Source organism: Falco rusticolus, chromosome 8 (assembly GCF_015220075.1).
Source record: "Falco rusticolus isolate bFalRus1 chromosome 8, bFalRus1.pri, whole genome shotgun sequence".
Classification (NCBI taxonomy): Eukaryota; Metazoa; Chordata; class Aves; order Falconiformes; family Falconidae; genus Falco; species Falco rusticolus.
The window spans coordinates 48,027,743-48,044,674 of record NC_051194.1 but is presented as its reverse complement, the minus strand read 5'-3'; the positions used below and the strand labels follow the sequence as shown (position 1 = coordinate 48,044,674).

At 34.3% G+C, this 16,932-nt stretch overlaps 1 protein-coding gene across 2 annotated transcripts in view; it reads left to right on the top strand.

Moving 5' to 3' along the window:
* CCDC141 (coiled-coil domain containing 141) overlaps positions 1 to 16,932 on the top strand; it is a 97,620-nt gene that overhangs the window by 41,198 nt on the left and 39,490 nt on the right. For both annotated transcript variants that reach the window (XM_037398036.1, XM_037398037.1), the window contains exons 7-10: positions 49 to 243; positions 8,531 to 8,703; positions 13,784 to 13,925; positions 15,748 to 15,867. In XM_037398036.1, the coding sequence (XP_037253933.1) occupies positions 49 to 243; positions 8,531 to 8,703; positions 13,784 to 13,925; positions 15,748 to 15,867 (630 nt within the window). The remainder of the gene's footprint in view (positions 1 to 48; positions 244 to 8,530; positions 8,704 to 13,783; positions 13,926 to 15,747; positions 15,868 to 16,932) is intronic.

The following is a 16,932-nucleotide window of genomic DNA, read 5'->3' as shown; positions in this document are numbered from 1 at the left end:
TGTGAAATTTTTATGTGCAGTTGATTAAAATGGATTTTTTTCTGTTAGGAATGGAATTCCACTGTGGAGCAGCTGGAAGCTGAAGCACTTAACATCTTGCTTTCAGAAGACTATACAGAAAAAGAACATCTGAAGCTTTCAAATCAGAAAATCTGTCTGTTGCGTGAAGAAGCATGCTTCCATATGGAAGAAAGGAAAGCCCTGCTACAAGAGGCCAATGACTTTTTTCATACTGCTGGCAAGGTTGGTAAGAAGCCAAGTCTGTAATAATAACCTGATAATACAGCTGTGAGTGTGTTCTAGAGTGCTGATGTATGTGGGATTATGCAAACAGAGCTTGCTAAACAATTTGGAACAGAAAATTACAAATCTGATTACTCTTTAATATGACTTTTTGCCTCAAACTTCTATCCAAAATGGAAAATGCATTTAAAAAAACCATTTATTTTTAAAAAGTATATTGATAAGAGCACTCAGTTTCCAAACTAAGGTATTTGGGAAATACCCTGTTGAAAATTGTACTTCTAAGATCATGGGCTGTGTCATGATGGTGTAATGCTGTATGAAGACACAGGAGCTGCTCTAAAATACCCAAACTGTTACACGCTAGTATGGATACCAGAAACAATGCCTATAGTTGCAGTGGTCTCCAGAGGGGCTAATTAATAATCGGACATGAGAAAAATCAAGGACAGTATACAATTCCTCATATTGGGTACAACATATACTACATGGTCTAGACATGATGTAACACCAAAGCGGCCCATTAAAAAAGCACAAAACTCCCTTAGTTACAGCACAAATGATGACTTAAAGCTCACACCTACACTGAGGTCAGCAAGCTAATGTGTAGGTAATAATTTTCATCAGTGATGTGCTTATGTGGAGAAGCAGTGATTCAGATTCCGAATTAGATTCTTGAGCTTTCACAGGAGAAGGCTAACAGGGGGCCTACCTGTCTGTTGAATTCTATACATTGTTTTTTGTGGATTGTGTTTGGGTACAAGCAGTCTTGACTAGCATGTCTGTTTAATTTTCTGTCTCTTCCTAATCTTATGTGATGAAAATGGATAAATCATTGATAACCAAAGAAAGTAATCTTTTAAAATGGAATTTTTACCTTTTCTTAACATCAAGTTCAGTAATGACTACTCGTAAAAATTATTTTCATAAATTTTGTCATTAGTTTTTGTTACATCCTACTTATGATACTTTGTTCTAGAATATAAGCTGTTTATCATACTTGAACACTTTAATGTGCTTTCAAGAATTCCATTCATCATTTTTCTTTTTTTCATGGACTCTAATGTGAGCATGAAAATAATATTCTTGTAGACTTTCTCTTCAATCCCTGTCCCAAACCAAAACTACGGAATCATTTTTCTTCAGTCATTGTCTGAAATTTTATTAGGCTAGTCATCATGCAGTTGTATGTGAGTTAGATTACTTCTTATATCTTTACTGGCTGAAGGCCTAAGATCTTAAGATTCTTTTTCAAAGTCTATGATGTTACAGGGTAGCACTTAATTGTAGTTAAAAATATATCATGATTTTTTAAATTAAACTGATTCAATGGGGAATTTTAGTAGGTTTTCAGTAAACAAATGTTGTAAAACTTACTGTTCAAGTAAAAAATATAGAAATAAAAAGACTGAAAAAAATTTGGTATATGGGAGTACAGCACAGCCAAGGAAATGCATGTAGAAGGAAATAAAATAGTAATGGAATGATAGGCATAATGGAAATGACTTGAGATTCAGCCACATTCAGTCAAGTAGAATTAAAACAGTGAAAGCGTACACTTATGTGGAAACAAAATGAATCTTCAGGAATCCAGTATATATTTTTTGCTGTAAAGTGCTCCCAGTTGAATCTAAAATATTTATAGGCCGGTTACTGGAAGTGTATTCATTTGTATTGTTTCTGAGCCTTTCTCTTTCAAGACACTAGAGTGAATTTGGAATTAGTCTTTCTAAAAATTAAATGTCCCTTTGAACATTTTTCCCTGCTATAAGCAAAATGGTTATAATCCAGTTTGTAGTGGATGTGTGCCCATATAATAAAAATCAAACCCCTGTTTGGATACTAATTTGGCACTAACTTGTGCTGTCTTCTACAAACTCATTGGAGAGGTGAAAAATAAGTTGAATAGGAAGATTTTTCCCATCTTAAGAAGTAGTGCTGTAAAAATATTGAGAACTTTGAATTTTCCCCAAAAATGTTAGACTTTTGAGGTGGGAGGAGAATGACACAGTTAATTTAAAATTTTCAACCTAAAATCAGGGTTGGGCAAACTCATGGGAACAGCTGATAAAAGAGTTCATTAATGAAGAATTGAGGGAATTTAATAGCATTAGTTCAAATCTATTGATATGTCAGGTTAATAATAGGCTTTTATGAGAAGACTAAATAAGGATCCATAAAGGTGGAAATAGTGTTACAACAGACTTCTGTGAAGTTATATTGCTGCTATTTCATGTCTTGATGGTGAAAGTGAATAATACAAAATCCTTAAGCCACTTTAAACCAATTCAGAGCCAAATGTGTTTTAAGCCTTTAAATGGGAAAACAAGTAGGGATTTTTATCAACAGAAGACCTTTGGTGGGGTACTGTGGATTGATTGCTGGTATTTTTCTGCTTGCAATATTTTTTTTTTATGTAAGAGTAGTAGGTGATGAAGACAGACAATCTATAAACACCTGTATGGGCAAGGAAATTTTAATAGCGTATGATTTTTTCATCTATCAGACAACAAAATCCACAGACAGATGTCAAAGTGCCAGATTCTGACTAGTAATAGAACATACTTTTTAAACAGTGACAGAATTAGTTATTGGAACAATTTACCAGTTTTATTAAATTTTTCATAACGCAAGCTGGATGATATTATTTAGTTAAAGCAAGAAGTAATTTAGTAATCTGTTTGGTTTACCATATAATAAAAGTAAGTTCTGTTACTGCATTCTAGTATTAATACACAACAATTTGTAAAAGGAAATTTATTTGAGTTAGAGGGGTTTTTGCTTAATTCTTGTGTTCTATCTCATCAGTCCTTGATGTCAGTAGAGAACTTACTCAAGCCTTTTCCAGGTCTGTGCTACCAGATCAGAGAGCTGTCTTTTATGTAAAAGATGGGTTCTGAGTTTTGTTGCCTTGATTTGGGGTACAAAGCTTTTGAAACATTAGATCTTTAGTGACTGGTGCTGACCAGCTGCATGTTACACTGAAGTTAAAGGCGGCAAGTGTTTCTGTGCTTTTTAAAAAATTAGGAACTTAGATTCTGCTGTCTGAAGTTGTCCCACTGAGTTTTAAGTCTTTGATAATTTGAAAATAAGATGCTACATCTGAAAGTTTTCCATTGAAAAGAAATACCTCAACGTTAAATACCAGACTTAAAATGTGGAATCTCTTGTTTCTGTTTTACAACAAGCCTGTTCTTCAAGGGCGCATACATTAAGTAGTATTAGTAACACAAACTTTTTTTCCTAAAACCTTTTATTTAGAAGGCTAGACAGCAAAGTTTACATTTTAAGGTGTCCAAAGACCAAGTGTTCTTTCTGTGTGTTTTTTTTTTTAAAGTATATTGTTTGCACGTTGTTTGTAGAAGTTTTAAAAACAGAAAATTTCCAAGGATAGCTTCAACAACATTCATAGCTCTATTATACCTGCTGCAAAAACAACCTTAAGACTTGGCCTGCACTAATTTTTGTTTTGAGCACCAGGTGGGGCTGTAATCACATTTGTCTTTAAACCTGTACCATATATATTCCTTGGATTTCTATTTTTTTTTAATACTTCGTTTTGAAATTACTTGCAGTGAAGTGAGATTTTTTTTTTTCTCCAATAAACCTGCTTTTTCTTGATTTCACTTATATTGAGGAATCTGAGAGGGCTAATGGAAACAGCGTTAATACTGTGGCTTAGTCAACCCCCTTCTAGTTTGGATAAGGAGTTACGCAAATAGAGGTCTATTGCTTTGAAAGCAAAGGTAGCATCTTTTCAGAATACTCTGTGGAAGTACCTGCTGAAGAAAGCACTAGCTCAGGTGTGCCTCCACAGCATGCCATCATACCTATTATGTGTACAAGTGAACAAAACACTATGGTTACTATAGTTCAGAAGAGAGACATTTTAAGTTGTCCTAAGGGTATACCTGAACCTCTGGACTTTCTTTACATGTAAAGGGCAAAAAAGCGAAATAGAGTATCAGGTGTTTTGAACTAACTAGAAGAGAACCCCTTTTAGGTCTTTGTATCTCATCGTAATTTTAATTCTTAATTAATTCAGGAAAATATAAACACAGAAGTATAGCACTTACATTGTCTTTGTGCTCTTAAGTTCTGGTGTACGTTTGGATGCATTCTGTTATATGTTTGGCTGCAATAAGCAATATTTTTCTGCATGTTTGTAAACTCCTTGGCTCTTCTGTACTCGTGTATGTTCCTCGCTAAGCTTTCTTTTAAATATCAATCCATTTCTATGTCTGTGTAATTACCTTCCATTTTACTTTCTGCAGGGGGATCCCTGTGTACCTATCCTCTGATAATTCTTGGGAAATGATAATGTGGAAGTCTGAGATTGCTTTGGCATGGCAAAATGTTGAAAACATTCACTTGGATAGCTTTAAGTAAATAAATAAATTTACTGAGTTCAGTATATTTGCAGGCTCACATTTTTAGTTAGCTGTGGAGTATCTTGTACTTTGGCGCATAAGTTACTTCAAAATCCACCTTTTGCTTTTGAACTCCAGGACATACATACTTTCTTCTAACTATTTTAGATGCTGAGATCTTTGTTCCTCCAATGTGCCATTGCAAAATTAAAAATCATTCAAGATAGTATAGATAGAACTAGCTTTAAAGTAAATATACAGGAGGGACTTAGAGGTGGGGCATTCTTTGCATGGATCTGTGGGGCTTGGAGTACACGTCTTTGCATGATCCAGTGAAACTTACTTTGCTTAACCTTCTAGACTCTTTTTCTTGCTAATGGAGTTTTCAGGTTTGTGTATATTGTTACTGATTTTGTGGTGCTAACAATCAGTATTGGCAAAAATAAATAAATAGAGGTCCATGTTGCTCTGTAGAAGCCTTGCTGAAAAATCCTTTACTTTCTGTTGATCTTGCTAATTAATAAAGCATAAGGGACTACACAGAAAATATTGAACAGGCACAGGACTTTGAAAGCAAGATAACTATACAGAGTCAGATGACAATAGAAAAGCAGGGTATGTATGGAGGGATTACATCCTTTATTTCCTTGAAAAGATCTCAAAATTATACGTGGATGAGGAAGACAGACTGAACTAAAATACAACTGAAGCAAAATCAAAGAATTGAAGTGGGAAAAAAAACCCCAAAAACATAACAAAATTCACCATTCACATTCTGTATGTACACAACCACAAAACCAAACAGACTCGGAAAAGTGCATTGCATGCTTTTTGTTGCTTTTTAAAAAATTACTTAAAATGGATCCCAATCATGAAGAACAGTCAAGGCAACCACTAGCATTAAATTTAGAGAGAAAAATTAATACCCTTTTTGAATGAAATTTGGATTTATTACAAAGTGGTTTTTAATAGCGGGAAATACCCAAAATGACTCAGGAAAGAGGTTATTTCTGCTCATAAGAATTATGCCTGTGCTATCTTCAGCATGTTGGTGTTCATTTTAATTACAGCTTGTAAGGTTGTCTAGCATCACTATTGTTTTTCCCTACTAATCTTCCATGCTGAAATGAAAAGGAATTGTCATTAGTGCTAAGCATTTAGATCAGTAATTATAACTCCCCTGCATCTTTAACTTGTGAATATAAGTTGCAAAGTGATTTGCATTATCAGCTGATAGATCAAGTGATACAATTTCTATAAACATATAATTTAATTTGTGCTCTGGTACCACAGTTGAGTATAGATGTGATCTTTCCTCCTCATATTCTGTTGTCTATGCCATAATATACTTATGCTATTAAAAAAACCCTCAATAACCGGAGATACACACATATGCTAATTCTTGAAAAGAGTCTGAGATAGAAGTAGAAAGGTGGCTTTACATGGATTGTTTAATGTTGATTTGGTTGAGCTCTTGAAAGTCTGAATTTAGTGCCTGGTACTGCTATGCTGAGCATAATAGGAAGGGTATATTAACTACCAGTGACTGCAGCAGCAGCTATGGAAAAAGTCAATACAGATAATATCTTGCTGTAACCAGGCTTCCTACCTGTAACTGAAATTGAACATGAGAAATCTAAATCTTTGCTCATGCTAGCAGCCTTAATTGATCCAAATAGCAACAGCACTGAGAATGCAGGCGGTGCAACCCAAGAAAGTTGTCTGTCATCCTTAAAGGTGCAGATTGATGAATGTGCAAAGCAGTCAGACATATTTAGGAAGAGAAGCTGCATAGAAAACCTGATATTTTCTTTTATTATTCCCCCCCATGCTGGTTCTCTTCTAAATAGACTCTTGTTGAGTGGCCATTCTGCTCATGTTGTTGTTTGATAAGTCTAACATATACCTTTTTGCTTTATTAATTTTAAATTTCCCAGTTGCTTTTTAGCAAGACTCAAAACATGTTCTTACATATGCTACTTACCTAGTTAAATATGCTAACTAGTAATACTTATTGTGATAGGTCTGGTTGAGTGGTTAACTCCTGAAATGCTTGTAAGTGCATAATCATTCTTGAACACTTACAAATTTCCTATGGCTCTTTAATTAAATATTCTTAAGTATGGTCCTGAAGAATAGAATTTGTTATACGGAAGCTATTACACAAATACACTTCACTTAGTTCCTGCATTCATGTGAATGGCCTCTATTTACAGAAAAAAAATGTTTTGAGATTCACATAAGTCCATGGATCTATGAGTTTCCAAAAATAATTGTAATTCCTGTTTTGATCTGAAGTTTATGGCCTTTTTTACACTAAGTGATGACTAAAAGGATTTCATGTTTTAGGAAAAATCCTTTCTCTGTACCCTCATTTACACTCCTTCTCCAATGGAGCATTTGTAAAAAATGCTGAATCCTTTATTCTGCAAGGAATAATAACCTGGCAGAGACAACAAAACAGTATGCCTGTGCTTTTATAATACATTTTGTATAGAAGTTGAATTACTTTTACTCATCTTCTTTTCTTTGTTTTGCCTAATTTCTTTTGTGTAGATTTCAGTGTTGGAGAGAGTTCAGGCATTTCTCCTTGCTCTTTTGAGTCAGCAATATAGTTCATTCTCACCTGCTGAGTTCTTGGTTCATTTGTAATACACTATAGCAAGCTGGAGCATATTGTACCCTGACAATCTAATTGAACATTCACTTTTCAACTTTTTATGAATGTAAAACCTTGCAAAATTATTTAAAGTTAAATGTAGTCTATCTCCATGTTCTTGTGCTCTTCTGATGTAATAATTTTAAACTTGACATAATTAAAGATAGTATTTTAGGGTATTTCTGGTTTTGTTGTCTCTCAAAATTCTTCAGTGATGAATTGAGGCTTCAAGAGCAATTTATTTTCAGATTGTAAGTCTGAAAAGTTATTCACTGAACTAAAGCTTAGAGTATATATAGAGATGTGCAGAGTCAGAACACAAGTTTGATTGGTGTTGTACAAACAGTTGATTTCCTTTTAAAAATATGTATAGAGAGTAATCCATGTTATAGGCTTTATATTTTTAATTTGTTTCATAAATGCATGCATTCAATGAGAAATCAATGTTATTAGATAGTCTACCAATTTGCCTTATTTAGATTTCATGTTTTTCTGGTGTTGAGAGCAACAAAAAAATATGTGAAAAGAATAAGGTGCTACTGCTATGATGCCAATTATGCACATTATGTTTGGGCATGTTTCTATTTTACTGATATTAGTATTAACTGACTTTAATAATGGAATATTGCAATGTTGTTCTTACTCTATCTAAAAGTATTTTTAGAGTACTTCTGTCACTTTTTTCTGTCATTTGAATGAGAAACTTGTGTTTACAGTAAAGGCAAACTGAGAATAGGTATAACCAAACCAAAGCTGCATATGTGTAAAATTAAAACCTACCTTTTTAATAAAAATTAATTTACTTATTAAATAAAATAATAAAATATAATTTACTTGTTGGAAATATAGATCTATATAATATATAGAAACATTAGATAAAAGAATTATTTTGGTAAAACTCTTTAAAAGAGGGTGCTTCAATAAAACTTTGAGTGCTGATGTGCTGTATTACTCTTGTTATTTTGGTTCTGCTTCAGTATGTCAAATTAGCCTGACAATTGCTGAAAAAATTGAATAGTTTTAAATTCAAAGAGTAATCATAATTTTGCATGCCCATACTTATATTAACTTCTTTTAATTACACCTGTGGTCTTCTGTGACCTGCAAAGTCAGTACCAGGCCCCAAATTAAAATTTGCTTTTAATTTCTGAAGAACTGTTAAATATTAAATGTCTATTGTTCATCTATGCAAAAGAATATACATGCACATTTTAAATAGAAATACTGAAAACAGTTGTTTGGTTTTTTTTCCCCTCAGGTACTTGATGATCTTGAAGGTATTGAGTCTTACCTTAAAATCTTTAATTCAGAAGGCTTACGTTTGCCTGTCTTGACAATGAAGTATGAGGAATTACAGGAAGCAATTAAAGGTTGCACAGCCACTACCTTGCAAAAGGGACAAACTTTAGTTAATAAAGCAGATTCTCACAGGTATTCCCTCCATTTTTCCGTATCTACTGCATTTCTCCATATCTACCTGTTGCTTTATAACTCTACTAGTTAAAATCAGACAGCATTTAGAACTGCTGTAGTTAACTAAGTGCATTTAAATGACCTGAAACTCAAAGTTTCTGCCATACTTAAGTGTTGCTATTTATGCAAACCAATCTCTTTAACAAATATCTTTAGGAATACTACATGCTACTTGTCAGAGTGGTGTCAAACAATGGAATACATATGTTAGGGCAATGTTCAGAACCAATGGTTTAGTTAAACATTTTGGAAAAGTAAATGTATGTAAATGAAAATGAAGTTATCAGTGGCTATGAACACTCCCTGCTGCCCCCTGTAATCCTTTTAGACCTTTTTGAAAGTCAGCATTATAGCGATTATAATGTGATGTGATGCAAGACAAAAATACAGGTGTTAAGCCAAGTGCAGAAAATATGGAAGTTTTTCCACTTATTAGTAGTTTAAATTCATGAATGAAGCAACTTTTTTTTCTTCCAAAGCTTTTGTTAATAACAGTAATGGTGTACTCCAGAGGTATGATTTTCACACTGATAGAAAGCATGATTTAGTTTAGAATCAGTCCTAGTGGCTTGATATCTCCTACTTTTCAGGTCTGGTGCAATAAGAATGAAGACTGTTTATATTACTGAGTTCTACTTCAAAGACAGAGCAGAGGACCATGGCTGGTAGCTGGCTAGTGGTCAGCTTAGCTCTACTTTCCCATTACATACTTATGTCCTTAATTATTCCTGAACCTTAAATAGCTTTACTTCAACACAGCAAATGAAAGTCTAGTTAAGATTTTAATGTAATCTCATGACCTTACAAAAAAATTTTATCTGATGTGCCTTCACCTGTCATCCCAGATGTAATTGGCTTGACCCTACTAGCAAAGGGATAAAATAGAAAATTAAACCAGAAAGTTGTTTTGGGAACACAGGCAGCTGGCTTTACAGCTATTGTTAACTGCTTCAGCATCTCCTGATATTTTAATTAAATGGAAAGGAAAGAGATTTTCCTCAGTGAAACTTTTATTTTGATTCCTAAACCAGCTATAATTCCAGAATGCATGCTGCTGTTCTCTAGATCTTGATGTTCTGCTAGACATTATGTCAACAGAAGCAGATGTATTTCAAGTTGTCTGCACGGCACTGACTAATGTCGGAAACACTAAAGACCTTGACAGAATGAATCCCTAAAATGACAAGTAATTAATTTTCTTTTTTCCTTATTAAGAGTTTCTTTAAAAATGTTTAAACAGCCCAAATCAGCTGTGGGATAGTAAGATACCATGGGTACACATCAAGAAGAATGGAATGAATTTGTCAAAATAGCCCAATCAGTCTTTTCTGGTAAAATTCAATAGAAGCAGGTAATGCCACAAGCAGATATCCTGTGTGCCGAAGCGCTGCTCAAGGTACTTATAAATAAAAAAGAAGGTAAGATTTCTGCCTAGAAGAGATTATAATTCAAAAAACGTCAAAGCATTACAGCTGACGAACCAGTGGTTTAGAGAAGGAAGATGAAACTTCAAAAAATATCGATAGAAAGTCTCACTAGAAATGTGTTTTGCTGTTTCTAAAGAACAGTGTAAAAAGCCAGGCTCTCAAATACTTTAAGTGTCCACTTGAATCATAAAAATAAGTCCCTTTCAAGACAGCAAAACCAGAATGTTATGGCTTTTCAGTTTTCCCCTGCTGCCCTCTGCCATGCTGCCCTGCATTGCAATGAGTAATGCTAGTACTTCTGTGCAGGTGGAATCTTTATAACCCTGGGCATGGGCTTGAGGATTACAGTCATAGAGTAATTTAAACTGGCAGGGAAATCTAGAGGTCATTTGGCGTAATCCCTTGCTCAAAACCTGTCAGTTAATTTAGGTTGCTGAGGGCCAAATTTGTATTATCTCCAAGGATGGAGATTCCATAATTTCTCCAGGAAACCTGTTCTAGTGCTTAAGCACTGTTCTTATGAAACATGTTTTTCTTCTATCTAGCCAAAATTTCTGTTGCTGAAACGTGTGAGTATTGCACTTTGCCCTTTTTCTGTACGCCTCTGAAAAGACTGATTCTGTCTTTTGTATAACTCTACTTCCTCATAGATAACGAAAGAGCAATTAGATCACCTCTTACCTTTTGTCAACACCTCCTTGTACATCATGTGCTCTAGTCTCCAACCATCTTGGTGGCCTCTGCTGAGTTCACTTCAACTTGTCTGTCTGTCTTGTGCTGTGGGAATGCAAACTGGCCTCCAGATGTAGTTTCACAAGCCCTTAACAGGGTCAGATAACCTGCTGGCTAGTCTCTTCCAGATGCAACTCAGCACAGGGCTAGTCTTCAATGCCAGAAGGATGATCCTGACTGACATTGAACTTTTTTGTACACCAAGAGAAGTCTTAAGTGTTTTTGCCAAACCCCTGGCTTCAGGAGGTACCCAGAAAGTTCCCAGCCAGCTCATAATCCCAGTAATGGTGACACTGAGAGTTCTGTCAGAAGATGTGGTTAAGTGTTATATTCCAGAACATTGGTCTCTCTCAGAAATGTTCATATTTCGAAAGAGGAAAGAGAAAGGCCTCTCTGTTGTATATAAGCCACCCTGCGCTATCCTTACATGCTGGCCAGTATTTAGCCCAGTGATTAACCCACATGGGACAACAAAATTTGTATGAACAGCTGAGAGTCAAAGGAGGATTTAGACAGAAAACAGAACTCCTGTAAAGACTAAATCCTGATTACTATATTGGTCCCCTTATTGTACAATTCACTGGTAGTCTTGACTGTCCTCACAGACTTCCCATTTCCTTTATCTAACTGGACTGAAGATCCTGAGGGACATGGGCAGTCACCATTTGAAGGTCTTAAAGGTTGTGGATCTGAAAAATTTTAGGTATCTTTTCAAAAAGCTGCTTTGCTATAATACAGAGAAAGTATAATATGGCAATGAGATACATAGCTGTTAAGTGTTTGTGATTTGGTAGGATTCTTGAACTAGCTGGGAGCAAGTAGAAATTTGTGTGGAATTTGAAATTAGCTGCTAGCTCACCAAAGGAGTAGTCGGAGAACAGTAATTTTAGAATTCCTTTGTCATTTATGATAGAGAAGGTATTGCATGCTGTTCTACTTGCATGACTTTAATAGTTCTAAAAAAGGAGCCAGATTCTCTGGTTTTCCAGACCACGTATTTTCTAATAAAGAAAAGGAATCATCTGTCCTTGTTCAGGTTGAGTGACACTTAGTCTGTTTTGATGAAATGATGCCCTGAAACACACTGTATCTTCTGAATAAGGATACTGGAAAAAGCATTTTTAATGCAATATCAAAGCGGCTACCATGTGTAGTATTGGTTTAAATGGACTGAGAAAAGACAGAGTAACTTGAACACTAAGAGAATTAAAATGTAAACAGATATCTATATCTACATTTTTTTTGCTCTCTTTGTTTTTAGAGTACCCAAAAATAAGCCAGACAGTTTGTATGCATATGATAAGACTACTCTAGTATTTTATGATTTTCAAGTCTGATACCCTCATGTTGAGGGAAGACTACGTTTAAGGCTAGTAACAAAGACTTCAGTGGCATAATTGGAAATCCAATTCACAGGAAAAATGGAGAAATAAGATGTTAATTCTGTCCTACTTTCAAATCTTGAGGTATGTTGAAGCCTTATACTAAATGGTAGTACAAATAAATGAAAATGCTCACATTGGAACAGAATATAGAAAAGTGACAGAAGGCAGTTCATTCTTGTAATCCTATAGTGTTTCAACATGAAAATATCGGTAAGTATGATTTTTAAACTCCAATAATTTTAAATTAAAACCAGCTAGAAAAACAGGAGGAGCAAAAACTTACATGTATTAATTAAAAAAAATAATCATACAATCAGTAAGTTTTGTCCAGCCTTTGTTACTTTGCCAGCCAATTAGCTTGCCTGTGTGTAAGAACTGTCATTATTTTACTGGAGTTAAAAATTTATTGTTATCTCATAACAAACTAATGATATTTTCAAAGGTATTATTCAGATCTAAATTATCATTTTCAAAAACTATAAATCTTGTTCTGTTGTTTTTTGTTTAAAGGAGTGTTGCTACAGAAGTTTTTAGACATACCTTTTTTGAAGGAGTACTGAAATAGAGGAGTGACATTTTCAGGTTGTAAGGATAAAGCACAAACTAATAAGTTTTGAAAGACCAATTTACAAAAACTTGAAACCACCTACTCCCTAAAAGGGACTTAGAAATTTGGTTTCACTTTGTGGCCAATTCTTGGACCAGATTCAAACAGAATGGTCTATTAATACCATAATTGGTGTTAATAGTGTAGAATTAAGTTTTTCTTTGAGGTTGCAGGATTCACTCGCTGAGCCTAATGTGAAGTAAGGAGGAAATTTCCTTTAATTTTAAGGACAAAAGAGGAGACCTTGAATAAGTACCTGTATCAATATAAGTTTCTGATGAAACTGAAGTAATGGAAAATTTATTTTGAGCATGATTGTCTTACAGTGAATAAATTTCAGTAGTAAATCAGTTGATATGTGTGTTTCTTTTTTCTGTATCTAAAATTCAGATCTTAATTGTATATGGTAACCTCTTTACAATTTGAAGAAGACTGTCAGGTATTCAGATTGTGAATTGCATCCCTGATACTAAGCTTTAAGATAAAGACAAGCCATTGTTTTGTAAATTGATGTTGTCTTTTCTCCTATTATAACAACACCTTTAAAGAAATGTGATATGCTTTTCAATTAGTAGTTTCAGCCTTTAGATATGTAAATAAAGGTAGAATTATTTGTGAAATGAGGTATTTCTCAGTGAATCAGGGTATCTGGCATGTGAATTTATGCATTGGTGAAAAATGATTTGTTTGGAAATGTCATTCCTGTGTTCTACTTATTACCAAATTTGTTTGTATTAATTTTATTTTATTTTTTTTAAGGGTCACAGTTTAAAATTAATAAATTACTTGCCACAAATCAACAGTACAGGTGGTGGATTTTAAAAAATCATTATCATCCTGATTGTTGAGCAAAAGTGAGAAATAACATTTCTACTTTTCCATTTTAGTTCTTGGGTGACAGGAATTCAGAAAACGATGGAATATGTTAAAAAAAAAGTAGATCAACTAATCAGGCAGGGTCCAGATTATAAAGAATTTACCTTGAAGAAACAACAGTGGATTGCCTCACTTGAAGGTCATCTAAATAAGGTACATTATAACACATTGTCTTCTTAATGCATTCATGAGCAGTGCGTTGCATTTCTTTAATATAGCTATGTGAATATTAAAGTTGACTCAAAATAATTACAAATAACATACTGGTTTGTTAGAGAGTACAGTTGTAGTTAGAATGCTGAATGCTTTTTCCAGCACAAATGAACCTAAAACTGTTCTGTAAAATGTAGCTGTTTCTGTGAGAACATTGTAACAGTGATCTTAAGTAAAGCATGGATTTGCTTAGATAATGAGTTGTTATAATTTGTTCTTTTGGAAAAGAACTGAGTAATCAGGACTGTGACCTGCATGTAGGTTTCCTACACTGTTTCTATGTCTTCTGTTTCATTTGGCTGAAGATAAAAATAGAGGTGTGGCAAAACTTGAGAGTTAATAAGCATGGTGACTGTGAACAACAGCAAATTTTCCGTAAGAGTGAGAGTAAATTCTGGTCACTATAGAAATTCCCTTTATTTGTTAAGATACTGTTACATCAAGAACATCACAGACTTTAAGCTGTTGAATGTTCTGTAGTACTACAGACTTTTTAATGACTTGTCAGAGATCGAATAGACATATGGCTCCTAAATAAGGTTCCCTGTGTAAATTCAAATCTGAAATATAGTTTTTTAACAAGATTCATATGAAGGAGATCCCAGAGCATAGACTGAAAAAAGTAAATCAGATTTAATGACTGAATAAGTAATTCTGCAATCTAATATTTTATAATAGTTGCATGTTTATAATGAACTATTCTGAATGAAATGGAAAGTCAATTTGCCATAAATTGGTCCCTTTGCTTACAGTTTATGTAGAAGAGGCCTCATGGTATTAGAACACAGTGAAAATACTGTTGAATATAGCTGAAAATAAAAGATTTGTTGATAGCTGCTGCTGGTTTTATAGAAATGTCATCACCAGCATATTGTGAATCTTAAGCTAAAACTTCAGTTATGAAGGTCATTTTTACTCAGAATGTAGACTCCAATATTGACGTTTCATTCTGCGGTTTGTTGTAATGACTTTGTTGCCAGTCTTGCATTAGAGAACATTTTGAAGATTTCAGTCATAGTAGGTGATCTTTCATTGTAGTGAACAGTGATTATTGTCACATCCCTACCAAGACATTTTTCATTCCGACTTTCTGCTCAATGTAAAGTATCCCAAATCTGGTGCTAAATTCATCTGCCCCTGAGCTTCATTTAATAAAGTTTGATCCTCAGCCAGCAGTCTCTTCTTAAAATATATGGTACATGTGAATTCACGTGTCTAATAATAACTACACATACTATGTTTGGTATCATCTGCCTCTGAACTTCATAATCTGTTTTGTTATCATGCATATATAACATCTTACCATGACAATGGAATGGAGTTGTGTACATGAGTCTACATAAAGATAAGGTGTCTTGGTAGAGAAGCTTTAAATATACTTCCTGTAAAAAAACATGGAGCATAATAAAAATACTTCTGCCAAGGTTATAATACCTAGATTATAAAGCAATTGTGCCTTACTGAAATTACAAGCCTGGGATACTTAGGATAAGGGAAAGCACTATAAAGAAAATGAGAGCAAGCAGGAGGCATTTTTTTCTCAAATTCTGACTAGACCTGTTAGAATTTTCTTAGGAGAAATAGTAGAATTTTCTTCCTTTATTTTTTCATTCCTGAATTTCTCTGATTATACAAAGTACATAATCTAAACACCAACAGACAAGTGTTACTTCACTTTATTCTATAGAAAGTGATGTTTTTTACTGTTTTAATATTGTCTACTTGTATAAATTAATTATATAAATAATGCTTTCAAATAAAGGTATCGCAGTCGATTAAAAAAATCACCCCGATGCTTGCAGTTGGTATGGAAATTGGTTCATATTTGTCTGAGTCGGAAAGAGTTTTGAACAAACACCTTGAACTGGCTAAACAAACAAAGGTAAAAAAAAAGGAGCTTTAATAATATTAAGTACTTTTAGAAACAAATGCATGTTGTATGTAATTCGAAATAAGGTGAGAGGCTAAGAGTTCCTTATGTATTCGTGGAAAGAAAATAGGTCTGTAGTTTAAAACTAGTTAATGAACAAAACCACAATAACATTAAAAGTCAGTCCTTATATCATTGGTTATCCCCATTGTCTCCATCTCATTGTGTTACTTGTTAGCTACCTCAAGAGCCCGGTATCAGCTCTTGATAGGAAGGCTCTTCAAATATGGATTGCTACTCCTACCTGAGGTATCAAGTTTAAAAATTGTCTAGACAGACAGGCACAGAAAACTCTTCTTGTGGTTTATTATGCCGACTAAAAGGGGTGAACCAGGAAAAAAGAAAAAAGTATTTCCCAAGCGGAGAAACTTTGAAAGGGCTGTTAAGTTGCCCTTGCTCATGTCGGGAGTTTTGGTATGAAACCACTGCAGCACTCAGCTCTGTGACACAGATGAGACTATTTTTAAGTCACATCCAGGGCCTTTCCAACTCCCATAGCAGTACTGCAGTATCTGAAAGTGGCTTAAAACCAGCTGAATCCCCTTCATGGCCTTGGCACAGGCGCATTTTTCATGTCTAAGCTGAATAACATGGCAGTATGTATTTTAGGAGTATTCTATGTTTTAGGAGTTGTTGAAACTCCATTATTTCTATGGAGGTCTGGTTTTTTTCAGGCAACAGTTTATGGAACCTGTGAGCTGGATCTGAACAGTGTCTGTGGAAATAAAATTCACTTTAAAGAAATTCCAGAGAGCACAGAGTAAGAATATCAAAAGTTCAGCAAATGAGCAAGAGCCCCTTTTTGTTCCACAAGATTATATAATACTTTTTAGTGTCTTTTCTGCCAAATTTTCATGTTCCAGGATGTTATCTTTGTTGCAGTGTACAGTCTGCCCTGAAAATAGTTGCCTCTCCTACCTGTTCTTTCTGTAGATTGTGATATGCTGGAGTTTGTGCTTTTGGCTGAATGACAGAGGTAGATATGCTAAGTGGTATTGAGTTAAATATATGAGAGTA